The sequence below is a fragment of the Dermacentor silvarum genome, chromosome 4, assembly GCF_013339745.2.
Source record: "Dermacentor silvarum isolate Dsil-2018 chromosome 4, BIME_Dsil_1.4, whole genome shotgun sequence".
Taxonomy (NCBI): domain Eukaryota; kingdom Metazoa; phylum Arthropoda; class Arachnida; order Ixodida; family Ixodidae; genus Dermacentor; species Dermacentor silvarum.
This window is the reverse complement of record NC_051157.2, coordinates 41,623,252-41,651,246: the sequence shown is the minus strand read 5'-3', so window position 1 is coordinate 41,651,246 and position 27,995 is coordinate 41,623,252. Positions and strand designations below refer to the sequence as shown.

The 27,995-nt window shown below is 51.7% G+C and overlaps 1 protein-coding gene across 1 annotated transcript; it reads right to left on the bottom strand.

The window, feature by feature from the left end:
• Positions 1 to 27,995, bottom strand: LOC119449845 (teneurin-m-like). The gene is given in 12 exon segments (XM_037713113.2): positions 1 to 1,428; positions 3,960 to 6,504; positions 6,595 to 7,391; positions 7,465 to 8,642; positions 8,716 to 8,835; positions 9,032 to 9,058; positions 9,203 to 9,557; positions 9,623 to 9,745; positions 9,748 to 9,807; positions 10,414 to 11,032; positions 13,023 to 13,802; positions 27,853 to 27,995. Coding segments are annotated over 11 exon segments (7,425 nt in total). The 5' UTR covers positions 13,779 to 13,802; positions 27,853 to 27,995; the 3' UTR covers positions 1 to 583.

The window sequence follows — 27,995 nt, the reverse complement described above, 5'->3', positions numbered from 1 at the left end:
TGCAATACACCGCTCTTTATAGGAAAAAGAAAAACCAGCGGCCAGCTTTATTTCACATCAATCAAATTAAATTTCTTTCTTCGGGCTTCCGCTTCCTCGTTCGCATTTCCTTTGCACGTCACTCACTGTAGTAAAGTCAGGGGCCAAGTTGCTCTGATTACAACTTTTTATTCCCGATCCCCTTCGCTCCTTATAGCTCTGAAATAAGAAACGGACATTATTGCGACGCGCGGGTTGAAGACAAGCACGAGGGTGAGGAGCAGGCGTTGTCAACCCGTGGAAGCGCGCGGAACCTTGTCGTAGTGGCGCCACGCATCGTCATACAGTCTGTTCGCGCCACATAACGACTCGTTTCGGCGCTCGAGAAGCTCTGGGAAACTGCAGCAGTGGCTCGTGGGTCGGCGGCGCCAGGCACGGATGAGAGGCAAGCGTTCGTTTTCCTTACAACAACACTGATTCCACGGGCCACGAATGTGTGCCCCGCGCACTGTACACGGTCGCCGCGCGGCCGAGGGCGCGACGGCGGCCTTCGTTGCTGATTCGGTTGGGCTGCAGCGGCAGCATCGCGCACGGCTGTCACGTATCAGCTCAGTTTTCGGAACACCAGGTTGGACGGGTCGTCGGCCAGTTCCGGGTAAGCGTCCACGGGGTGGAAGTAGTCTGCGCGGTATCCCGGTGCCGAGCCGGCGCGCAGGATGTGCTCTTTGTCCTGGTCGCTCCAGGCGGCGGCGCCGTGCGCGTCGGCGAGCAGCAGCTGGCGCTCGTGCGCCCAGCGCTGGCTGAGCGCGTGCTTCTTGGCGTGCCACAGGATGCGCTGCCGCTCGCGGTCGGGCGGCGCCCCGTAGCGCAGATTGAGCACGGCGTGCGGCGTGTGCAGGCGCACGTCCGACACGTCGCCCTGGTGCACGGTCGTGTTGACGGCTGCGCCGAGCCGCTGAAGCTGCGTCACGTCCTCGTGAAAGCGCCACGCACTGTCCTTGACGAAGTAGAAGGCGTCGCGGCCCTGGAGCACCGGGTGCAGGTCCACCAGGTGCGAGTTGTTGAATACCGAGACGAACACGTCTCGACGGATGGGGTCGGCGCGCTCCGCCGAGCGCACCACGGCGCGCCCGTCCACGCGCGACACGCTCAGGCCGCGGCCGAACGGCGCCGCGCCCCGACTCAGCCGGCGCGGCAGCAGCCCTTCCTGCGGTCGCCGCCGTCCCAGCGCCGACGGTTCGACGCTGGAGAGCTGCGAGAAACCGCGCAGCCGCCTCCGCGCAGCGCAAGCCGTGCCGGACACTGCGGGCAGTCGCCACGGCAGGGCCGCTGTCTCGTCGTCTTCGTCGTCGCCGTCGCTGAATGGCCGCTGCTCGTCCTTGGGCGGCCAGCCGGACAGCCCCAGGCCCGAGAGGCCGAGGCCTTGGCTCTCCACCCAGTCCGGAAGCTCTGCGGGATCCCGAACGTTGTTTTTCTTACACAACATGTTCCCCCGAATGTAAGCGCGTCGCACACATTGCGGTCGTTTTCAATACGGAGGCATCATGCGAATATCAGCAACACTTCAAGAGCAACCACTTCCAGCTTAAAATTTAGTTATTTGGTTTGGCCCTTCCGTGCGCAATATGTTCGGAAACGGGCATAATTATCCCTGCAGGTCGGTTAACGAGGGAGTACGTCTAACGCTAACTTTAGGGACTGTACCGCACAGACAAACAGGGGTTTGCAACGAACAGATATAATCGACCATTTCTTACGAAGATGTCAAGGAGGAGCCCCATGCGCAGCATTAGTTCAATAACTTTCACGCAGAATGTCCATTATGACCACGAGTTTTCAGAGAGCTGTCATATTGACCGATGTGATATCAGTATGGATTACTTGTACCGTTGAACCGCGCGGCGAGCACACACAACTTGTGAATAACGAGTCAGATCAGTTCAGTGTAACGACTCTGGTTACAAACTACCACCACCAGGCGAAGCGTTGCAAGACTGATTTTCGCGTTTGACAACCGATTCAAGGAAAGAAGTACCACTCGACACACAGCTAAGAGTGCCGCGTTAACTGAAGCGACAGACAGTCGTCGCCTGGGTGCCTACGGCAACGTAATACCGCTCTTGCTAACATTTTTGAATGGTGTGAAACATGGGATATGAAACTTAATACTGATAAAACCGTCTTTCTTCGCTTCTCTCGGCAAAAAGCTCCGCTCTATTTTGCGTACGCGCTAGGCACGGCACCGTTGCGGGAAGAGACTAAATATAAGTACTTAGGCGTTACACTTACTAATACTTTAACTTGGAATTTACATATAGACAACATTTGCTCTTTTGCGTTCCGTAAATTATATTTTTTTCAGACATAAGCTTAAAAACTCACCCCCGAGTGTAAAATTACTTGCGTACAATTCAATAATTAGACCTAAACTTGAATATTCATGCATGGTTTGGGACCCGTTTACTAAACAAAATATTTCTCGTCTCGAAAAGGTACAGAGGAAGGCTGTACGGTTTATTTACTCGAAATTTTCCCCGTATGGTTCACCCTCTGAAATAATGCAGGCTAATTGAATTCAATGTCTCGAACAAAGAAGGAAAGCTTTACGTTTACAATTTCTTTTCTTGCTGTGGAATCGGCACCAGCAACCAATCCATCACCCTATCTATCATCTTCTACATCAAGGCATACTCGCCACCATCAGCCTACTTCGCTGAAACCCTATTTTGCACGAACAGATTTATTCAAGTTTTCATTTTTTTCTCGCACTGTAACTGATTGGAATGATTCTTTATTGCCTTTCGCCTCAATTTGATGTTTTTGAAACGTTATTAACTCTGTTGTATTTGCCTTGTTTACCTTTTTACTCACCCTGCTTGGACCTGTACAAGGTTTGCAGTATTGAATAAATAAATAAATAAATAAATAAATAAATAAATAAATAAATAAATAAATAAATAAATAAATAAATAAATAAATAAATAAATAAATAAATAAATATTCGAGACATTTCACGAAAAACAGCCATAGCGAAAACCACAATTGGCGAAGTTCAAGGCTGCAAAGACATGATCATGGAAGTTTTTATTCATCACCAGATAGCTCTTGACGCATGGATCTGTGGCATGTGTTTCGAGTGCCATCGGTTTGGGGTCGCTCGTACACTGCACGCATGGAAATGCTTTCACCGAAGATTTCACCGAGTGCAAATTCAATTGGCACGAGACTCTCTTGACGTCAACTTATCTACGTGTGGTCAGTTGTGGAGAGCTCTATTCGAAACCCAGACTGCACGTACCTAAAAACGTTGAGCAACTGTAGATAACATGAAGGCATTCCTCTAAATCTCAGGACCTTCAGTTACGGTTGGCCTGGTTGTCTTGTAAAACTTAATTTTTAGGTGTTTGCATTCTGGTTTACGAACAATGTCTCTCCACGATGGTCATACTTTACTAAGGTTACGTCAGGCGAATCTGGCGCCCACTTTTTTCGACGGAATTCCTACTCGGCCAGACAGGACAAAGTGCCTGAGTGTATCGTATAGTTTCGTGAAAGCATTTTAATGCAATGAACTAGCAACCCAAATTGATGACACTCGATACACACTCCGCAGATGAATAGAGACGAGCGCTATTTTTATGCTAATGTATATAACCATTTCCACGATCGCGTCTTTTCAGCCTCGAACTTCGATTGTGTTTTTTTCGCTTCGGCTGGGGAGTGGACACAGACAGCCCTATTCAGGCTCAAGCCCACACCCAGGCTAGCCTAACGATACTACTACTACTACTACTACTACTACTACTACTACTACTACTACTACTACTACTACTACTACTACTACTACTACTACTACTACTACTACTACTACTACTACTACTACTACTTTCGGCACCTCAATGCATGCGGGAGCTCGAAGTGTGACAAACGAGCCACTTCGTATCCTTCCAACACTGTGGTCGCCCACTGGTCCACCTTACCCTGGTCGGAGTCTCCGGCTGGCCGCTCCGGGTGCAGGTTAACCGGGTCGTTGCGGTTGAACTGGTAGAGGTGCAGGTCCCGCACGTCACGCAGGCGCAGCGCGTGGTCCCACTGAGGCGTCATCCAGCGGCCCATGAGCGAATCGTAGATGCGCTCGCCGAAGTGCACCAAGCCCGTGAGTGGGTCCAGGATGCCACCGCGGAAGTCCACCGGCACGTACAGCAGGGGCGCCGAGTCGTAGATGATGTGCCCGTACGGCCCACGGTACACCTCCTTGAGCGCGTCTCCGTGGCGGTCGAAGACGAGCGTCGGACTGCCCGCCTGGTCGCAGGCCACGTAAAACGAGTCCCTGTTGACGCGCAGCTGCACCAGGAAGCCGCGCTCGTCGTACAGCAGCGTCATGCCACGGCCGTCTGCGTTGTTGTACACGTGCGTGACGAGCGTCGGCCGTGCCGGGTCGGCGTAGAAGAATTGCGTCAGGTTACCGAGGTGGTCCTTGCGCATGGCGAGGCGGCCTCGCGCGTCGTAGAAGTAGCGCACTTCGTAGCGACCGCGCCGGGGCCGCTGGGCGCGTACCAGCTGGCCCCGCGTGTTGTACGCGAAGCGTTCTTCGCCGCGCTGCACCACGAAACCGCGGCCGTCGACCACGAACGGCGTCTCACCGAAGCGGAGCACGTGGTCGCCGGCATCGTGCAGGATCTCGATCTTGTTGCCCATGTATTGCATGGTAACGATGTTGCCGCCGGCGTCGTAGCTGAAGCGCCAGTGGTCTTTGCCAAGCATTTCCGTCAGCTGTCCGTCGGCATCGTACGAGAAGTTGTGCGTCCGTAGCTGGACACCTCCGGCCAGCCGCATCAGCGTGCGCGTCTGGGCGACTCGTCCGCGCGTGTCGTACTGCAGTTCCATTCGGAAGAGCTCCTTGTCACCGACGCGAAGAGTAGATTGCTGTAGCCGGCCTAACGTGTCCAGGTGGCGGCTGAAAGCGGCCGTACCGTCCGAAAGCGTCATGTTGCCGGCGGTGCCGTCCCGCGTGATCCGGAACGCGTCCAGCTGCACGAGGCGGCCTCCCGCCGAGAAGGCCAGCTCGGTCTCGGGGAACTGGAGGGTGCCCACGCGCACGCCCAGAGCGCGCATTCTCATCCGCGAGTCGTAGCGGTACTGGAAGTGCGCCGTGGTCAGCTGGAACTGGCTGTAGAAGCGTGCCACGCACTGGCTCAGCAGAGGCCCGTCGTAGAAGTACTCGTGGCGCACTTGCACGTCTTCCTCGCTCCAGCTCTCGGCGCGTACCAGGCCGGCGGCTGTGTAGTTGCGCTGAACCTTGCCGCCGCCAAACACGACTTCTGTCGGCTGCGCCAGGGCGTTGTAGCGGTAGAGCACGCGACCCCGGTCTCCCGGGAAGATGCGCAGCAGCGGTAGGCCTCGGTCGTCCAGGTGGAGCACGTAGGCGCCCGACCCTCCGGGTGCCGTGTAACTGAGGCGGTAGAAGCCGATCGATGCGAGTAGTAGGAAGGCGTGGCGCGCGCCGTCGCGCGGCGTGCGCACGTGTTCCAAGCCGCCATGCTCGTCGTACCCGAAGGCGAATGCGCGGCCGCTGGGCAGAAGCACGCGGCTGGGTTGGCTGGCTCCGGCCTCGTAGGCATATCGCAGCGCGCTGCCGTCGGCCGCTCGTACCTCTATAAGGCGTCCCAGTCGGTCGTAGGCAAGCGTTTGGGCGAGCGGGCCGCGCTGCCAGCCGCTGGGCCGGCCCAACCGGTCGTAAGCAGCGTTTAGCGGCAGCCGCGAACCTCCCGTCGGCAGCCACTGGACTGGCCGCGCGAAGCTGTCGTACTGCACGACGAGCAGCGGTCGTCGCGAGCCGTTGTAAATGATCTCGCGCGCCGCCACCCAATCGTACTCAGCCGTCAAGTATTGGCTGCCGTTCACCAAGAGCGCGCGTTCCACGGCCGAGATGGCACCTTTGGCCAGCTTGAGCTCGTAGCGCCACTCGAGCCGGCGGTCGCTGGGCTTGCCATCCCATAGCAGCGTCTGGCTCAGCGGCATAGGGAACATGCCGGCCTGCACGGGTAGTAAGTGCTCGAGTACGCGGTGTGGTCCGGCTTCCCAGAGGAGTGCGGCGGCCTTCCAAGGCGTCGAGAGGAGCAGGCCACCGTAGGGTCGCGTCGTTGTCGTCTCGGCAGCCATGCCCCCTCGGCTGCACTGTACGCTGCCCGGCCGCACGGTGGTCACCTCGAGCGATTCACCGACGGACACAGACGCGGCGCCGGAAGGAGCTAACGAGAATGACAACCGTCGCACGAGTCCGCTGGGCGTCACCAGCTGACTCAGTCGGCCAGCCTCATCGTACGCGTAATGGAATGTGGCGCCCGTTGCATCGTATCGGCTGGCCAGCAGGCCACCCGGCCCATATAGGAAGTGCGTCTGCAGCCCATCAGGATCTACAAACGACTCGAGGAGCTTGTCTTGTGCCACGTGCACGCGACATTTGTGTCCTCGCGCAGTCTCGATCGTGTGCAGGCTGTTGGCCGAGTCGCGCAAGAAGGCCACCTGCGCAAGAAACAAGGAATAATCAGTGTATATGTGCGCCTGGAATAATGCAGTCTTACCACCACATATACCGCAAACGGGCATTTGTACCTTGTTTCCGGACGTGTCGGTGACAGCGCTGAGCTTGCCGAAGCTGGTGTTGACGTTGTAGAGGAACGTGTATTTGGCCTTTCCGGTGAGCAGGCTTCTAGTGACCACATGCTGGCCGTACTTGTTGAACACAAACAGCTCGTGGCTGTCGGGCTGCGCGATCTGGTACTCCTGCTGTTCGTCCGGTTCCGGAAGATAGGGCAGCGCTGAGAACACCTGCCGGCGACCCAGGTCTGCCACATGGACGACGCCGTCGCTGGTGACTGCCAACGCGGCCACGGCACGCAGCTCGCTCTCCACTGCCAAGGTGGCATTGCCGGGCGCACGGCAGCCCTCACGCTGCTGGTGGCATCCGGCGAAAAGCGTGAGCGTGCCGTCGGGCGCGAGGGCTCGCACGCTTTGGCGGTCGGTCTCGTCCACTTCGGCCACGTACAGCTCGCCCGTGGGGCCGAACGCAAAGCTCACTAGGGCGCCCAGCGGGTTACTGTCCTGTTCGCCCTGTGGACAATAGACGGGTTGGCCGGCCACCACGAGGAGCCGTTGGTCGGATGTCAGTCTGAGCACCATGTGGTCGTCGATGAAATGCAGTGAGTTGTCGAGCGGGTTGATGGCAAGCTCAGTGGGCCACCGCAGCTTGGCCTCGCCCACGGGAAGCGCTCCGACGCACGGAAACGGTCGCCAGCGCCGTCGGCCTCGGGGATCACCGATAAGCGTGTCGATAATGCCGCGGCTGTCGACGACGCGGATGCTGCTGCCGTCGGCCACGTATAGGCTGTTGTCCACGGCAACGGCCAGCCCTGCGCCCGAGACAAGGGAATATGTTATACGTTAGGCTGTTGGTCGCCTTGCGCGTATACTATATATACTTACCCTTCGGATAGGCGAGCTTGGCCTCCAGCGCGGGCCTACCGTCGCCGCAGTTGTCACGGGGCAGGCATCGTTCGCCACTGCCCACGACTACGTCGAAGTTCGAGTCCGGGTCGTCGACCTTGTCGAGCGAGTGGACGCGAAGCACCTGGTGGCGCTCGGGATCGGACACGTACAGGTGGCCGTCGGTGGGGCTGAGCGTGAGCTGGCAGGAGGCGTCGCCTGCACCACGCAGCCGCAGCACGGTGTACAGTTGACCCTCGGGTGTCACGCGCCGCACCAGGTTCAGGTCTGCCAGGTAGACGCTGCCGTCGGGCCCAGCAGCCAGCGCCGAGGGCGCCAGCAGCCGCTGGAGCCGTGCGGGGCCTCCGCTGCACTCGGCTGCGCTGCAAAGTAGTGGGCGCGGCTCACCCGTTCCGGCCAGCAAGGCCATGACACGTGGCGCTTGTGCGAGGTACAGCGCCGATCCGTCGCCCTTCTGCAGCACGCCTTGCTGGAAGTTGTACCGGTGGTGTACATCTAGGTTCCAGCCGCCCAGCTCGGACACGTCCATGTCGTGGCCCGGCAGCGTGGTCGACTGCGTGCTCCAGATGGGTTGGTCGCAAGAGGTGTATTCGTAGCCCAATGAGACGAGCACGCGCGCCAGCCCGTAGACCTTCTGCTTGTAGACGTTGCGCTTGTTCCAGGCAAACGTGTACTCGATGTCCGGGTCTGCCTCGAAGGTACGCTCGAACAGGATGCCCTCGACTACGATGCGCAGGTGCACCAGGCGCAGCTCCGGCGGGATGATGGACGGCGTGAGGCGCAGGTGCAGCGTCGCCAGGTATCCCTGCACCTGACCGCTCCGGTACACGAGCTGCAGCCCGGATCCAGGTACCTGCAGCGTTTCCTGCAATTCGCGACTCTCGGCCAGCACGGCCGACCCACCGCAACCGCCGGACGGACGCGCGCTCTGGTACAGCACGGGTTGCATGCGTTGGTACGAGTGCGCCTCGCAGGCGGCCTGCTGTAGTCGGCGCCCACCCTCTTCGGCCGGCTCGCCCCCCAGCACCGCCATCTCCACGTGGCCCATGACCACGATTGTGTTCCAAGGAACGAGCACAGTGCGCTTTATCGGGTGGAACGGGTTGCGCTGGAACTGCAGCGTCACTGCGCCGCCGCCGTTGACCAAGATGTCGAACCTGCGTAGTTTGGAGGAGGTCCGTGGTCACCGCGGAGATCCGGCGTACGCGCGCGCGTTGCTTCGGCGCTCACCATCCGTCGTTGCGGGTCAGCGTGAAGCCGAACTGCGGGTCCGTGGCGACGCTGACGCGGATGCCGACGATACCGTTGCCTTCCTTGCCGGTGACCCTCCCGCGAATCACTGACACTCGGCTGGAAAGGGCGCGCCAGTGTAAGACGCCCGCGGGCCCTGGCTGATGCCGGGGTGGGGGTTTTAGGGGTTAGGGTGGACAAGAGACACACGCGCCCCCAGTGGCAGGCGACCTGGGGGTCTATGGGGTCAACACGGAGCGAGACAGAGACAGGACAGGACACCAGCCAGACGGCAGCCCCGCGGGCGCGCACTCACCTCTTGGCGAAGGCGCTCCAGAACTGGCTGCGAGGGGGGAGGGGACAAGCCAACAGTCAGGGCGCGGCACGCTGGCGGCGCGCCGCCGCACACAACACACAGGGACAGACACAGAGACTCCGTGTGACCACCACAGGGACGAGACAGACAGACGGGCGCTCGCGCACTGACCTCTCGGAGTACTCGTCGCGGTGCGAGTAGCTCTGCACGCTGTCCTCCTCGATGAGGAACTTCATGCGCTGGTAAAAGGACGCCGTCACGGCAGGTGGCTGCTTGCGCAGCAGGATGTCCTGCGGTTCCGGCGATGACAGGCAGAGCAGGCTCTCGCTGCACTCGGGCCGGTAGCAGCACTCGCTGTCGGCGCAGTCCACCAGGCCGTCCTTGTCGTTGTCCGCTTTGTCGCTGCACTGCGTCTCCTGCGGCACGCTGCAGTCGCGACCTGCCCAGCCTGCCAGGCAGGCGCAACGCCAGCGCTCGCCGTCGCGAACGCACTGGCCGTGGCTGTGGCAGCCGTCGGGGCAGCCGTCTGCAAGGTCAACGACATGTGTATGGCCTCTGCGTACTCGCGCGCGCGCCTCCCTGGAGGTGTACCTAACGTGCAATGCTGGCCCATCCATCCCTGGATGCACACGCAGGTGCCGTTGTTGCACTGGCCGTGCTGCAAGCAGCGCGGGTCGCACTCGCGCAGCTCGCACCGGCCGCCCGTCCAGCCGGCTCGCAAGTGCAGTGCCCTTCTTCGCAGCGGCCTCGGGCTCCGCAGTCCAGCTCGCATTTCGCTGCGTGTGAAGACGGAAGGTTAAATATTCTGCGGAAACCATCGAGGATGATTGTAAGTGTAAGCGAATGGCCGAGCGCTTCTATAGACTGCTAATCGCTTTATTAAAGTAATGATGTGCTTGATGGAGTGTATTTGTTGCAGTGGAGGGTATTTAAGTAGTGCTCGTTGTTTCATTACGTAATTCGGCAGAGACCAGAGCCGTTAACTATGTAGCTATACGTGTTGGCTTCAGCGGCGCGAGCGCCGATGTGGAAGGCAACTGCCATCATCCCCTCCCGGTGGAGCACTCTCTCGCAGCCGCCACAGGGGAGGGGGGCTGTTCTGCCGTTTGTTCTACCGGTTCTACCCAAGGAGGTTCCTTGATTCACAGCCTCCTATATAGGAGGCTGTGCATGGTTCTACCCCGACTGCTCCACCGCAGCATCTAACATTTCAGACGCCCCAGCGATGAACGCGGCCGCAACGGTTGCGCGACAAGGCGCGCCATTTGCATCTGAATTTTCGTATCCGCGGTAAGTCCGACTACGAGAACGGGCGAAACAGGCAAATAAAGGTATTCGCTTTAATATCCGCTGCGCATCGCCCTGAGAGCGTGGACACGCACCCCGGCTACAGTCGTCGCCGGTCCACTGTTCGAAGCAGACGCACGCCTCGCGCTCCAGGTCGTAAACGCCGTGCGCCGAACAGTCCGGCAGGCAGCGGCTGAGCCGCTCGTCGGCGTCGCTGCAGTTGGCACCGCGCCAGCCGGGCTTGCACCAGCAGCGGCCCTGGACGCAGGCGCCGCGGGAGCCGCACTCCGGGTCTGGGCAGTCGGGCCGCTCGCAGTTGTCACCGCCGAATCCCGGCTCGCAGATGCAGCGGCCGCGTACGCAGCGGCCGTGTCCCGAACAGTCGGGCAGCTCGCACAGGTCGTCACGCACGGCGCACTCGGCGCCCTTCCATCCGGGCTCGCAGCGGCAGCGCCCCTGGACGAGGCGGCCGTGGCCGCTGCAGAGCACGGGGCACACGCTGTCCGCGCAGTCCAGCCCGATGTACCCCGGAAAGCAGTGACACTGTCCCAGGCGGCAGCTACCGTGGCCGTGGCACTGGCTCGGGCAGCTGGTCGGCACGTCCCGGGCCACAGACGGCTGCAGGGCTAGCGACACCGGTAGCGGGTCGTCGTTGATCAACGACAGGAACCACGTGCCGGGTTCCAGGAAATGAATCAGGTCAACCTCTTCCAGCTGCGAGGAAGCGGCACGCAGGTGCACGATATATTTAATTGAGCCGTCCCACTGGTTACGCATGCGTGAGACCGCTCGCGTGTCTTGCCGCGGAAGATGGTTGGTTGCTATAGTTCTTCATACTGTCCTCGCGATGGTCCTATCGCCTTGAATTTACATGACTTTGTTTAGCCGTAGTGTTTTTTTTTTCATAAACATAAACGTTTTCTAATTATACACGCGATCGGTTCTCGCTGACGGTGGGTGACGCGAAACGGCGGCGCCGAACCATAGAAACAGATTTATCCTTTAGAAACTTAATTCCCGTGCCTCGTTTGCAGAATTTCACGTAGATCAGGTGGACAACAGCTTCTTCTTCCTGAATGTTTTTTTTTCCTTGCGGATTTTCATGGAACTCGATTTAGCTGAGAATTTCACATAGTCGGGCTTCGTTTAGCTACGAGCTAGTCGCAAATAAAAATAACAACTACAGAGGGCAACCACTGCAGGATCTCGGTGCCACCGTTAGCACTTGTAACTGTTGCGTCGCTTGCATTGTATTTTCAACGAGTTCTCACTGCTCATTGCTATGATTCCTATAATTTGTCGCTATGTTAACCTTACACGTAGATCGAAGACCGGCGTGGAACCAGCTCTTGTTAACAGGTGGCACAAGAGTTCTGCTTCACTGACCTTTTATTTTTTTTTCTGTGCTATAATAAATACGTTCCGACAACATAAGGTGGTTTTAAGCAATGTATGTAATATATCTAGTCAGTATTTTCTTTATGTTCTCTTTGTATCCAAAATACACCGTTCGCTTCCGTTAGAATCATATTTAGATTCCATTATCGTGAAGTCATTACTTGGTGCTTCTTTATTAAACATAAAACCTAGATTTGCCGTAACGGATTAATTAGGTTAAAAGACAAATGCTTGCACTAGAATCATTAATTGAAACTGTTATTACTTAGCAATTTTTACGAATATTGAAGAAATATTTAACCTCCAATATGTACGGGAAGCAAATACGGCGGTTGTGCAAATTAAGTCGTTTGGAATGCTCTTAAACGCTTGGAACATAATAGCACTAATAGAACGACATGACTGCAGGTTTTACGAATGGAAGTAAAATAAAGATTATTATTGAACATCTATTTCGCGGTGTTTATGTGCTTAAATAAGATCGAACCAGCTACGGAGTGCGCAAATATCCGCGCTGTGGCAGCAGTGTGTTTATGACCCCAGAAAACTTCCGGTCATACCCGCCGTGGTTGCTCAGTGGCTATGGTATTGGGCTGCTGAGCACGAGGTCACGGGATCGAATCCCGGCCGCGGCGGCCGCATTTCGATGGGGGCAAAATGCGAAAACACCCGTGTACTTAGATTTAGGTGCACGTTAAAGAACCCCAGGTGGTCCAAATTTCCGGAGTCCCCCACTACGGCGTGCCTCATAATCAGAACTGGTTTTGGCACGTAAAAACCCCATAACTTAACTTCCAGTCATGTATTTTTGACAGTCAAGTTAGCTAAGGAAAAAGAAGTATTTTTTCCCATAGTATACTGTATAGGCACATGCTATTGATGTGTTCGGATACAAGGAACGTGCTCCATGCGTCGACTTCATGCATGCCGCTTTCTTCTTGTATACTTAACTGTAAAATTTGCCTGTGAAGCATTCTAACTGTACAGCAAAACTAGTGCAATCGTGATAGTTCTATACATTTATAGGCTATTGTGGCTTGCGTTGTGCGAGAAAGCGTACCAAACTGGTGTAGGTTTTTTATGTTACTGCAAGAATGGAGCATATATACAGCAGTGCACTGAGTTACCTGTCGTGTACTGTGCCGATCTGCTTTAACCCTCGACTATAGGAAGCGACATAGCGCATCTTAAAGCGTATACATGTTTTCAACGTGAGGTTACTCAGTCGACGTTGCCCACCCGTGACACTTCTGCAAAAACGAGCGCGCGAGGTTACACAACGGGGTGGCGTAGGCCGTGCACTCACGACTGCCGATCGGTGTCCCCCGGCGGTGGCCACCACTTCGGCCACGTCGCGGGCGGTCAGCGACGGCGGCTCGTTACGCCTGGCCAGCAGGGCGAGCCGAGCGCCCTGTGGCGCGGTCACGTTGAAGCGCACGAACGCGGCCTCGGGCTGCTCGAAGCGCACGTTCCACGCGTCGTGCGCCTCCAGGTGGTGGGTGAGGCGGGCGCCCAGCTCCACCTCGGTGTACGCGTCGGCCTGCGCGGGCGGCCGACACGGCTCCCGCGCGGCAGGCTGCTGCTGATTATGCTGGTGCTGTTGATTGTGCTGCTGTTGGTTGTGTTGCTGTTGTTGCTGCTGCTGGTTGTTGTTGCTGTGCTGGTGCGGCGGAGGCGGCGCGGAAGCGGACAGGCTCTCGGCCGCCACGTCCAGCAGCACGCAGGGCTTGGCTGCCGGTCCGGCGGCGGCCACGTAGGCGAGCGCCGCGGCGAGGGTTGCTGCGAGGGCGGCCAGCGCCAGGCAGGCCCACTGCCACCCGCTGCGAGGCCTTAGCCGCTGGGTGAGCGCGGCCGCGAGGGAAGTGGAGGCGGCCGGCGGAGCCTCGATGATGAGCTGCGGGTTGACGCGGCTCGCGGCCGGCGGCACCATGGGGCCCGTGGTCTCGCTGTAGCTGGGCGGCTCGGCGTACGCGTTGCGCGGCGGAACCGCGGGCGCCGGCTCCGGCGGGCTCTCGGGCCATGACTCGGAGCTCGCGTACGGCCGCCGGTGCAGGGAGTCCATCTGCGCCTGCGGCGGCGGCGCGCCCTGCGAAACGAGTGACAGAATATGTGACGACGCCATATATACACTTCCTTGTGGCTTCGCTCGGCTATATTGGTGCGTTAGTCTTGCGCAAGTATGCGAGTGGTATACTATATACTCGTAGTACGTGCCCAGCGTCATGGACGCAGGAAGCCAGACATATGCGTTCCGAGCTCGGGTGCGGGCATCTGTCCTATTCAATGCCCGGTCCTTCCTAGAGGTACCTGGGGCTGTAGCATCGCTCGGGGACTTGTGAAGCCTTGCAACCTGAGCATCACTACAAGCGGCGCGCGAACCACGACAAGGCGCGATGTAAAGCGGCCGATCCGGAGAGCGATCCGGATACGTGATGGGGGACGTTCCCAGTGGAGAACGACCCCCATCGTCTACAGGGCTGACATGTGCTATGCCGGCCTGCCGAGTGAAGCAGTGCTTTCAGTTTGAGCCTCGGTCTCTCAATGCTCTGTCCTTCTCGGTTTTTTATCTATTCTTTATTATATATATATATTTCTTAATGCTACGCATTGTTCTTTTGAGCCACAGCCACTTTTTGCCAGGCGAGCCCATCTCGCCGTTTTCGTTGGCCAATACCGGAGATAGTGCAGTCTAAAATTATGTGCCACAGGGACGACTGGGTATGTGCCATTGGGTTTGTGCACTGGGTTTCAGTTTGCTTTCAATATTATATCTTGTAATTACAAACATTCTGTCTTACTTATTAATAATAAACATGAGTGTGTAATCTCTACCACAAGCGTTCGCTACACCACAACTACATTATTCATACGAGCGTTCTCTACAACTCATGAACGCTTCGCATTACGTAGACGTCAGCTACAGTTGAGTCTGCCACATTTTGGTCTTTTTTTTTTTTTGCTTTTTCGACCTTTCTACGAAGCGCTAGTGCTGATGCATGCGCATTTAGCGTGTAAAAGTGTACCGAAAACATTTTTTTCTGCGTGAGCATGTCTTCGACAAACGTAGTGACATGTGTGACTGTGAATCACCGCACGTGAGAAGCGTTTACATGTCACCGAAAAATAGGTATATAGTAAAGCGTGAAGCTCTCTGTGCGCCTTTGAAAAAAATCCAGGAATACTCCCAAGATAAACTGCACATCGTTCATTATGCGTCGTCCCAGATCCTAATCTTTATACGCGATAAGACAAGAATGAAGGCGTATTAGGCGCATCAGTCCGAACTTATTATTAGTGCTCAAGATGATGCTCGTTGTGATAGAGGTGACAAAAATGTGCTTATAGCAGCAGGCGAAAACCGGGTATGCTGGTTGAAATTTCATCTTCATCTCCGTATACAAAAGTCAATCTTGTTGCGAGTGTGCGTTCCGGCCAACTTTCTCCGCACAAGATGTCCGGAATACCGTTCAGTGCAGTGCCAGACTCACTGAGCCTCTCTACGCGAATATCGTGCGTTCAATGTATCCGATACGCGATTGATCGAGGTGACGTTGTGGTCGTTTTACTCTGTGGCATATTGGTGAGCACCGATTTCTAGCACTGCAGAGTTTACTAAGTAAGTTAAGGGTACATTGATGCAGGGTGGGGCAAAGGGGGATGAGTGTTGCTTGCTGCAGGCGCACCTAGCCTTGCATAAGCATCCGGCAACTGATTCACCCGCAGTTGCATGATACGTACTTATATATATATATATATATATATATATATATATATATATATATATATATATATATATATATATATATATATACTAGGAAAAATTATTCATAGTTTTTAATTTAAGTAAAGAAATTATAAATAGATGGATGAAAATACAAATGCTCTCTCTCTCTCTCTCTCTCTCTCTCTATATATATATATATATATATATATATATATATATATATATATATATATATATATATACAGTGTGTCCCAGCTATCACGCAGCACAATTTAAAAAAAAAAAAGAGGAACGGCGTTACGCGAAGCAAACCTAGTGCGCATTGTTTCCAGTACAGTGGAGTATAGCCGCCAGTAAATTTTTGGTTACTGAGATTTAATTAGGTAATTGTAATCAATTATCTTACTCGAAAATTACTGTCCTAATTATCAAAGTGTCAATGAGAAGATTGTAGAGCAACATGAAAGACTCCCGATACAGCTTTCTGTTGCTCAACACCTGCTACATAAATGTGTTTTTCCGAGCGTGAAAGAAGCCCGCGAATACACGCAGAATTGCCGCGGGACTTGCCGCTCGAGGCCAGTCCCGTGGCAATATATAGGTGGGGCAAAGGAGGAGGAGTGTTGCTTGCTGCAGACGCACCTAGCCTTGCATAAGCATCCGGCAACTGATTCACCCGCAGTTGCATGGGGGCCCGAAAGAGTGTTTGCATTTGCATTTATTTTTTGAAACTATATGATGCAGGGACAAAAGGTAATTAGCAGCTGACACAGGTCCCTGATCCCGCCTCATAGCAGCAGTAGAGCGCACATATTAAATGCACATTTGCTACAAACAATTTTATTAACTAAAAAGATAATTGTACTTGATGCTTAAGTCAACAGCACAAAGAGAAAGAGAGAGAAGAAAAGGGAAAGGCAGGGAGGTTAAGCAGATCGGAAGATCCGGTTTGCTACAAATGTATCACTATACTAAAGGCAATAGCTTGTCGAGGTTACGCACAAGAAAGTACAATAAACATGAATGACTTGCAATATCCACAAGAAAAAAATGCAGCAGATGTGTGTGAGTGTGGGGAATTACAACCCAATTTCCAACGAAGCTGTTTCTCTCGAGCAGTGGCAATAAAACTTTCAGTTTCTTGTAATTATATCGCATAGTTTAAGATGTTGCCCATATTGACTGTACCGTTGGAAACCTTGCTCGCATGTAATGTTTGGGGCATTTCTTGTTGGGAATTTTTAAAAATTCAGTAAATCATCAACACACATCTTACCTCGCGAGAAAATGTCATGTTGTCGCCCCCACTCCTCCCCCCCCCAACTTACGCTAGGTTTGATGTTAGTGGAGTTCACAGTTCTCCAAGGGCAGCGGGGCAAATTCTGCTTTGTTAGTAACACACATTCATAAAGCTCCGGATCGCTTGCATCGGCGATTTACTGCAAATGTCATAATTAGTTCCCTGACTTCGAAGTTTACCTACATATTGCTCAAAAGACATCCTTTCTTTTCGCCAAACATAAACGAAGTGCTGTAGTTTAGTTCACCGAGGACATCGCTGAAACCAACTAAGAACGTCTTATGGTACATGAAAATATGGGGGAAAAACGGCGGATCAGTAATTATTTGCACCGCTTTTCACTGGACCAGGAACGCAAAAAATTTGTCGCACATTGCAATTGCCATGGCCCCTCTCCTCTTTCCACGAAATATAACGTTGTTGTAACCTACCTATACAGCTACGTCGCGACATGGGAAGCCTAGCTGATAGCGGCCATATCACACGGTCCAACACTTGAATAAGAATTTTTTTGGAAAGGCTGTGTTTGATCCAACCTCGTTTAACTTCGTACAGAAAGTTTCCATAGCATACCGCCAATGTTCGCTTAATTTGGTCTTGGTGGAATTTATGGTTCTACCACGGCAGCGGGATCTATTCTGCCCCGCTCGTTAGACACAGCTCATAACGCTCTAGAGTGCTTGCACACGTAATTTATTGCAAAAGCCCTAATTACCCATCTTTTTTGAACTTTATTCTACACATCACCCATTACCGGGTCCTTACATTGACCAAACATAAAGAAGCTGCCTCGGTGATGAGACCAGGCGAACCTAATATATCATGCCTGAAAAAGTGAAGAAAGAAATAATAAAAAAATATGGTGCAATAGTTATTCCTAACGCATCTAAATAAGCCCGAAACTTTAAAACCTCGTGACACATTGCACTTAAAATGCTGCCTATTCCTTCAAAGTATAACATTTCTGAAACGCAGAGTTCTCTTGGGACATTGGTAAACCTAGCTAATAACAACAGCATAATACCTTCAAATACCTACCTACGAATTTATTAAAATCTGTAGTTGATCAACACTCATTTACTATCGCACAAATACTTGGCGTATTGTTCCCCCAATGTTCACAAAATTTGACCTCAGTTATAGTTGTAATTATGCCAACGCAACAGTCTAGGTTTTACACCGTTCTTAAAACACACTAATAGCGCTTTGGACCACTCGCATACGTATTCTGCGGGCAAAAGCGCATTTAAACCACCCATTTGGAACATTGCCTGCACATTACTCATACCATGCCCATAACTTTCCCCAGATATAAGCACGATGTCTTGTTTAGCTCGCCGAGGGCACCAGAGAAACTAAATACGAATCTCGGATGATGCACGAAAACTCATGAGAAAATGAGGGTTTAGTAATTATCTGCAACACGTGCATTTAAAGCAGGAAAATGAAAATCTTTCAACGAATTGCGCTTAAAATTCTCCTTATTATTACGGAATTTCAAGTCCGTATCTCGTGCTGTTGTTTTAGGAGTCTGGGAAACATTTCGATTACCGACAGTAAGACACCCCGGAACGCTTGAATGAGTAAATTTCTACAAAGGCTGTAATGAACCAAAACAGAATAAACATTTTCGCTCGTCCCTCAAAACATTGCTTCGTACTTTGAAGAAATATAAACACCGTACCCCGCATAGTTTACCATAGATGCCGGGGAAAAACAACTAAATGCCGTTTATAACTAATAAAAATTGGAATAAAGCGAGTATTAGGTAACTTTTTCAGAGCAAATAAGCAGCCCACACAGTTCAAGTTTACGGTACACGTCAATAAAAAGTGGCCCACATTTCTTCAAAATATGAAATATCTGCTTCTCTTGCCCCTGCTAGGAAATGAATGCTATAGTGTAACTGTTATTTACAACAGTCCGAAATTGAAATCGTCAAAGTCAGAAGTGACACACTTGGTATTGAAATGGCTCTGCCCGTTCGACCAAGGTAATTTTCACGAACATATCTACGATAAGTGGTGATTACACAACGAAATTCAACAGTTAGACCTATAAGAGGTTTCATTAGAGTTTTGATGGTGATCAAAGAATGATACTGCAACACTATGTAGACTATCTCTGGACTCAATAGTTCTGGATTCAATATCTGGATTCAATAGTTCCAGCATTTCATAATCCAACGATGCCATGTCGTAAGGCATACGAATCGTAGGGCGCGGCTGATTTAAACACTGTATCCGGACTCCCCCCCCCTTCGCCCACAGTTTAAATATAGCAAGCTGATTGTGTTTTCAAATACGTCTAGGCGGTGCCAAAAAACTGTGTATGATGCAAGTAGGGCAAGCGGAAATTTGTTAGGGCGGGAACTGCCCAGCGCCATGCCTTCTCCGCACCGCGAGGGTAGGCGTACGGCAAATCCCGCACGTCGTCCGCTATAGCGCCTCCCGAGGAGGCACAGAAGACAATACTCGCTGCCCATGCAGGAGATACGTGGTAAAGAAAAGCATTATAGTTTTGTTGGACTTTCCAGCATGGGGAGGGGGGGCAATGGCAAACTGTGCCAATTTCTTTCTTTCTTTCTTTCTTTCTTTCTTTCTTTCTTTCTTTCTTCTTTCTTTCTTCTTTCTTTCTTTCTTTCTTTCTTTCTTTCTTTCTTTCTTTCTTTCTTTTGTTTTGTATTTTTGTTTCTTTTCTTTCGACAGATTTGTCGTAGTGGCAGCGGCACAGCCTGCCTGTGTTATGTCTAGATTGGAGCAGACTTCGTGTATTGGTCCGACAAGCGTTTGTGTTTAGTCACTGACGATAGAAAAAAAAATAACAACGAATGAATGAAATATCCCCTACCCCTTCTTTCCCAATTTAAGGATGCAGCAATATGCATCGATGGGCACGAAAATAATGCAGTCACCATATTAGGGTGCGTAAGAATAGGGGCGACCGTCGGCATATATGAAGTAGTAGTCTGGCATTGAAGGGGCTCTTTCCTAGCCCTATTGTGACAGGCGACCTGCGGTTTATGAGGAGCATTTCGTCACGGCGAAGGGATGGCGTCTAGTTCCACGCCACCCCCCCCCCCCCCCCCCCCCCCCCCCCTCCCTCCCGCGCGCCCGTCCCTCCACCGACCGGCCCCTTCCAACCGGCTACACACGTGAATAGTGCGGGAAGTCATTAATCACAACGCGGAATTCGCGCCAGCGTAGTAATCCACTGACCGCTTTTCTTATTTTTTTCTCTCCTACCACATAGTTTCATTGTCTGAAAGTCAAGCTCTAGCCATGACGTCACCGCCTGGCGATCCATTACCACTGGGTGCGGTGGTCGCTCCCCCACCGTTTTCCGTCGGTCCCTCGAGTAACAACGCCTCTCGATTATGTGAGGGGAGATGGCGGAGGGCGACTGAACACGGGAGGGGGGCATTTGCGCAAGCACTTCGCTTTGACCACTATAGCGTTCCATTCTTAGCAGTATTTTGTCAGAATGACTGGCTTTCTCACATGCTTATGCAAGTTAGTATGTCGCCCTTTCCGATACAACACACTAAGTAGACCCCAAAAAAGAATACTGAGTTTATTTATTTTTATTTGTTTATAAAATACGGCAGGCCCTACAGCGGTCCCTACCAGGAGGGGTAATAGTTACATTATACAAGTGACAGAAACCGTACAAATAGAAATAGACCAAAGTATTTAATGTGAGAAAAGCAAGGAGGTCGGCCGGAGGCTCAAGCTTTTTATATGGCCTGCTACTCTCTACGTATATGGAAGGGAGAAGGAGAGAGAGCCAGGGAGGATGGCGATGATAGTGTGCAGTGAACTAATATGTACCCGTGCGATATGGATTCGTGTTCTGCGCGCACAACACGTCACACAACGTGCAGGCAAATACAATATCAAAAGCAAGAGCAGAATTATGCTGTTTCAAAAGCTAACAAATAAACGGAGTGGCAATGCACGCGCTGTACAAATGAAATAAACCGCGCATAAAGTGCGCAAAGGGAAAAGGAAGTACTTCATCACCTTACACTGCCACACGTTCTATCGCTTCGGTGGTCAGCAGCAGCAGCAGCGGCCTAACGGGAAAGGATTCCAGTCCTTCCGCACAATTACCACGTAGCTGATCTGTATTCGTAAATTACGCTTCTGTAATACCAAAGCGGGCACTCTTATCGTGAAAGGAGACTTGATAAGCCAGAAAACGCCGCAAGAACGAGAGGCAGGCGGTGACACCGCTCCGACGTTCCCACATTATCTTCGCCGACAGCGTTTGAATTTTGACAGCGTCTACTGACGCCTAGGTAAAAAGTGCCTACACTGCATTCTAAAGAACCAAAATGCTCAACCCAGGAAATTTCGAGGACATTGATTGCGCCAAGACAGCCAAAATACGAAAAAAGAAGTACTTTTAAATACGTGACGTCACACTAGTGCGCCGTCGCAAAATTAAAGAAATTGGAAACTTGAACTTCATTTGCTCTGTGGCAGCCCCACTGTCACCTGGTCAGGAAGCATGAGAGGCACGCTGGCAGAGAATGAAACCAGCTCGGCTACAGTGCAGCCGCAGCACAGGCACCGTATTCTCCATTCCTTCTCGGACGTCATGCCCTATACCTCGGAAGCTCTCAATAAAGTGGAGACGGTCTAACCGACCTCGCCGCCTTCACAACTCCATCAATAATGAGCCTTTTTTCTGATACATAAATAAAGTAGAGATTTGAAACAATAGTTCACCACCAGTTTATTCCGACTTAGTGTTGTTCATTATATATAGTGTCGATTTAAAGGGCCTGGCCTCTCGGAACTATAGGTCAAAACTTCCTTCAATCGCTGAGCTGAGAAAAGCAGCGCTATCATTTGCCTACTTGGAAACCGTATGTTCCTTTCTTCTATTGCTTAAACGGGTACTTGACAGCAGCGCTAAATCAGCCTAGACATGGTTAAGTACTCTTTCAAATTTTTGTCTGACGGAAGAAGGTTGATTATATCAGAGAAAAATGAAGGTGACCCCCCCCCCCCTCCCCCCTTTTTTTAAATTATTATTATTTGCCCGTTCCGTTGCAAAATGGTGCTGCTGGCTAGGACTTGGGCCTCTTGGCTAGGACTTCGGGGCCTCGCTCGTGCCCCACAACAATAAATATTTTATGCTGATGCTGCATCCTTCAGAAGTTCTTGTTGATTCCTGGATAATTTCGTATTGTTTTTCAGATAGGCACCGTATTTCCAAGTCCTATTCTATCACCGTGCCTCAGAAGAAAGAAAGAGAGACAGAGAGAGAAAAGGGGAAAGAGATGGGGAGGTAGAGCGGAAGGAACAAGAAAAAAAAAATAGGAAAGTTAAACAACGTCTCTTTTGTGTGCTCTTCGTTCTACTTTTCTTTTTTTTTTTAATGCCAGTATTTTGCGCACGTTATGTTAGAGAGTTTCGCCGTATACACATCTGACTCGATAAATGATGTTTCAGGATAACTAGATCGTTTAGCGTGTCGACATGTTTGGCATTGTACTGCAAACCTGTAACGATCAAGAAACTGCAGGAAGGCGCGCACACACGCGAACCCTAAGCAGTTTGCGGAACCTGGTCGAGGCCCGGGCCGTGTTCCTCCGCATACATTACGATAACACGTAGCGTGCGCGCGGCCGGCATTCGATTCTTGTTTCGGACACGTATAGCCCTCGGCCCGAGCACGTTTCGAGTGGGAGCGCTGTTTAACATCTCCTCGCATCTGGCAGTCCCGCAGGGATCCACCTGTGTATGCGGAGAAAAAGGAGCGCCGCCTTGGCTTTCGTGCGAAAGTGTGCGGATCGATACGCTCGTTGGAAGCCGGCGGCTGTGCCCTTGGAATTTGTCCGAGCTGGAATGCTTCTTGGTATCGGCGTTGCTCGGCAAGTGCGCCCGTGTAGGTTGAGCTGCGGTTTACGAAACTGCGTAGGTGTGCCCCAGCATCAACCCAACCACATTGGGCAATAGACGTCCGGAGATAGCGACACGGGGCATGTAACAACAGCCGTTCAATCGAATGCGCCAGAACACTCAAAGGAAACGGAGGCGCTCGACATTTAGCCCAGTAAATGTCACGCGAGAAGCGGACGAACACTGTAGCCAATGACAGTGTAAGATGAGCTATAGTTTTTTGAGGGCAGCATTGCGGGCAAGTTGGTAGTCCATTACTAAGGTGTTATTGCGCAACAAAAGGACAAGGACGGCAGAGAAAAATACACACACCTATAGTTTTTTTTTGCCTAAAATGTCTGATAACTTTGAGAGATGGTAGATTTTTTTGTTTCTCCTTAATTAACGTTCGCAATAAAACGTAATAGAAGTGAAAAATGAAGGAAAGGCAACTTGCCGCCAATAGGAAGTGAACCCGAAGCCTCCGCGTAGCTCTCACCGTGCTTTATACAAATGGAGACACGGTGGCGGGTTTCCTCTACTTCCTTTCTTCGTTACCTCATGTACATATATGTGGGAACGTAGCCTCGCGTGTGTTAACCAGCGCCGCTCGCTGCCATGGCGGCGCTGTATGGAACCCATACGCGTTAAATAGGCGTTAAACCATACACATTAATGCGTATGTGTATGGAACCCACGCACATTAAATCGCAGGCGCCAAGCAGAGCATGTCCTTATATCACTGGGTAATTGGGCAATATTCTCTCGTATGCTATACCTGAGGCATCGCCTGCCAGAGTAGGGGCTCCCTCTATGCAGCGAGCAATGAGAACCAAAGCAACCGAGAAGTTCGTACAGAGCGTGCGTCGATGCTTTGGGGCCAACTGCGGCGTCCTTCGGTGGTCGGGTAAAACTGAAGCCGATACGAAGAGAGTGCTGGTGGATTTCTTAACACATGAAGGATATATTGATTGCTCACTTTTTATTACCCATGAAAGATGGAAAATTTGGTCACGAAAAGGGCCGTCTTTCCCCGAAATCTTAGCCAAGAAAACAAACAGTAAGAAAAATAAAAGAGATAGCCATAGTTTCTCAAGAGGAAGCAATAGGTTTTAACTATATTTCCAACAGGAGAACTCGAGTTTACAATTGGGTAACAGGAAAACGGTTCACACAAACCGCTCACGTCAAATGAGCTCAGGTAAACTTAGACTACTCTTGCCGCCAGCGCGTGAAAATGAACCTCCCGCGAGGCTGAACTGGCGCCAATTGGAGCAGTTGGACACTCCGCGAGGACAACGTTCCGCTAAATTCAGCCATTTGTGTTCTGAATAAGGGACAGATGGCGCTTGTGCTGTAGCTAGTCGCAGAAGGCTAGGGAAACCAGCATTCTTTGTTTGTATTTTATTCTTCATCAATGCAAGTAAATGTTTTGCCAATGGAAAGTTTAGCACAACAAATCGACTGTACCGTTACCGCTTGGGGCACTCACCATATTCGTATGTGCTTGCCAAGTCGCGCATGCGCCTGACCAGGCGGAACGGTGGCGGTAGGGCGGCAAGGATGTGATAAGACAATCTGACACCCCCCCCCCCCCCCTATCTATAATTAATTGATAAGAATTATTGCATTTTCTTTGTGTTGAGCAGCCATGGTTTTGCAGCGGTCATTTTCTATGGAGGCTACAATTGCTTGTCGGCGAGCTTCTACCGGAAGGACTATTCGTACGTATTGAGCTCAGACTTCAAAGCACTTTCTATGCACAGTAAATCGCAATAGTTTGAAACCGTGTCAGCTACCAGTCACTGAAACTGTCTCTGTTCTTTCTTTTTTTTTTGATGGTGGCATTTATTTTATGATGTTCACCGCATTCGAGTAGTCTTCTCCATATTAAGCAGCGAGTCCTTAAATTCTATAGGGACACAGAAGCGCCCTTGAAGCTCCAGTCCTTGAACCCGCAGAAGGCTATGCAAGCATAGAATGGTAGGCATCTACCGGATGCAACATTGTTTGTTTTTTTCAACTCTGCTATCCTTTATAGATTCCATGCACAGACTTACAATATAGTGTTGCATTAAGCGAAGGACATTGCCAACGTTGGAAATTTTAAATTACCAAAAAGTCTGCTCTTTGTGTTCTTTGATAATACATATGTCAATATTCGCGAAGTTAAAGGCAGGGGAATGGTAGACTTCGTAAGAGTAACTAAATACTTGAGAAGTAAAGGAGAGATCCATGCCATTTCCTGTCTGTATCAGATGACTCACATTGCTTGAACCCGTATAGAAATCCAGTGGTATCGAAGACATTAGGTACACGGTGAAAACAGTACGGCAATAACTTTGAGAGCGAAGTACGTCATAACGTAGTCCTTGCTTTCTATTTTTCTGTCTGAACACATGAAATGCGCAATGCTTTCCCACGCAGCAAATGTAGTGACCCGGCCCTGTAGAGCAGCTTATAAAGACGACAATTACCGAAGGAAGAGCTAGACGAAGCGTAATGATAAATCCAGAATGAAGGCGTACGGTTCGTAATATTGAAAACTCCCAAGCTTAATGACGACAGCTAGGAGGGGCAGTCATATCATTTCAAGAATACCGACCACCACTTCAAAACTTTCTCGTCTTGTTCAGAAAGGGCGCTTCAGCTCTAGTGAAAGTAATTAAAGTTCATGCTTAGGGGAAAACGAAGTCGCCTCGTTCTTCGAAATGGACAGATGGCAGAGGTAAGGCTTTGCAGTCAGACAAGCAGTAGTTATTGTTTTACGTCGGATGCATAGTCGTCGACCATCAACGTTCTTTCAACAATGGACGAGTGAGACAAGCCTCAATGTGGAGCCAACGTTTCATCAAAGGGACTAGCCTTCGTTAGGGCCGAGATTCTTTTTGTTTGCCGACTGTTGATCATTTAAGGTCTCCATCTTTCAGTGACCCTTTTTCTTCTCCATGATCCTTCATAAGACTTAGTGATGTTACGAACGGCTAAGACTCACTCCCAGCAGCTTTTTTTTTTTTTTTACTTATTTTGCCAGTTAAGCTTTCCCGGAAAGCCTCGGGTCAAGCCGTGACATCGTGACTGAGACAAATGGTGGCATAGACGCTGGAAGGCGTTTCCACTCTTGTTCTTTTTGAGTTTGGGGGAGAGAACTCTCTGGCCTAACAGTACAATGCGAACGGCTCGCACGTATTCTGCTGCTTACGAAAAAAAAAAAAAAATAACACGAGAGAGAAAAAGTTCGAACTACTTTTGTGGAAGATTTGTCTGTGACTTATATTAGGCTTGCGAGAAGCAGGTCCTTTTTTCTATCTCTCTCTCCTCAGATTTGACACGCGCGAAGATGGACGAACAAAAACAAATTGAGAGACAGACGTGACTGATTGAACTGCGAGAGTGATTGCATTGACGGAACAAAATAGAAAAAATAATTTATCCGGAGATGCCATCAAGAAACACTGGCGTTGCGTGTGCCGGTCAAGGAACAAGTTGTATGAATGAAGTGCAGTCTGGTCTCGGTGGCTTTTACATCAAGGTAGTTTGTTAAAAACTTAATTAGTAAAACTTTGTTCATTATTCGAGTGTGCATTTCATTTTCTCGTGCAAGTAATGTCCGCCTCTTCGAGTAGACTAGACCAAGGATTCGAATTGTGCTATCTGCCACAAGTAATTTCTAAAAAATTCTTCGCAGAACCACCCAGTATAGCAGCTGAACGAGTGTGCTCCGGCCTTTGTTCAACGTAGGAAAAAAGAAGTGACTTTTTTTACAGAGTCAGCAAAACAGACTATTTTAAAGGGACTACGCAAAGAATGTATTAATTTAAAGTAACAAATATGTACGTTCTTGCCAGCTGTTCAAGTGGCAATGAACCTGCGCGTGTGGTCAGCCAAGAAAATTTTGCGTTGGAGGCTATAAAACTAAGACCAAAGACTTATTTTGTGGGGGTGGTGAAGGACGCTTGTTCTGTTGGCTCTATCAATTCCTTTAATTTTGTTCACTGTTACTAAAATATGCTCCTGAGTAAGGTGGTCATTAATCTAGAGCTGAGCTTCAGAAGGGAGAGTTCCATTTGTGTCCTTTATTGCTTAGTGAACAGAATTCTAAGAAACATAACCAGAGAAAGATACACTTTTGCTACGAAAAAAAAATGGTAGGCTGCCTGTGCCGTCGAAAGAAAGTCACAAAGTAAGCGGCCTCAATGAACTATACAGCTAGGACCGCTATCTGCGGTAAAGAAGCCTCTTCCCTGCAACGTACACAGCAGCCGTCCATTGTGCACTGCCGTACACAGCAACCGTGCTATTGTGTCGCTGTTATTAAATTCGCTCCTGTTCGGTGGCGTACAGAGACATCCTGGTGCCAGAGAGGGGCGCGGCCCAGCCTTTTTTATTGAGTTGTGCATTTTTTTCTTTACTTTCTCGGTCAACGCTGGCAACGACAATACTGTCCACCCCGGCTTCGACTTCTGTCCGCCCCGGCTTCGACTTTTGCACTGGACAACTCGTCCCTCTCGAGCGGTTGACAGTGCATAAAAAGATGCCAACCTATTTGTGCGCGTCCTCCTCGAGCACAAGGAATTCGAACTGACCCGCATACCGCGACCTCCGGACCCTGTCGCCGAAGAGGAAGGGCGCCTGGCGAGCTCCGTGAGCTGACGTCTTCGAAATCTCTATAGCAACCAAAGTGGTATACTGCGTAGAGAAGGCGCGCGAACGCATCGCAGTAGCCGCACGTCCTAGCTGCAACGAGCGCGCGCAAGCGCGGTCCGGCCCCAAAACAAAGACTCAAACACGCGCATACACGGGAGGGGTGCGAGGAGCGTCTCGCGAGAAGAAAAGCAGAGCAAAGATGGAGACACGCGATTGGGGGCGATGCACCGGATACGCGCGCCGGGCTCCGCAAACGACGACTAAAAGGAAGGGGGACGATGAACCGCGCTTCCGACACAAAACCGTGCGTCTCAATTGTGCTCGGCGTCGCACGCAACAGAGAGGCGACGACGAAGCGGCGGTTGTAACTTTCCCGAGTGTCCGCCACTGCGGCGGCGTCCCACCACCGACAACCACCACCACCCTCCTCCTGCTAGGCTCTGCGGCGCCCCAAGTGAGCGGCCTCCCCGGTCTCCTTTCTTTCTCGGCCGCGATGTCGAGTCTCGGTGGGCCACCGCCCCGTGCGTTACAACCCGGGGTCGCGCACCCTCGGTAGCCGTGCGTCGGAGCTCACCTTGTGCGGGCACACTCAGCGACAGCGTCGGGATGGCCTTTCGTCGGCTCGCGTTCCTCTTCTTCGACGAGGCGGGCGTCTGCGCGCCATGGCGGTCGGCTGCTTCTCCGTGCTGCTCGCCTTGCTTGCTGCTGCTGCGCGCT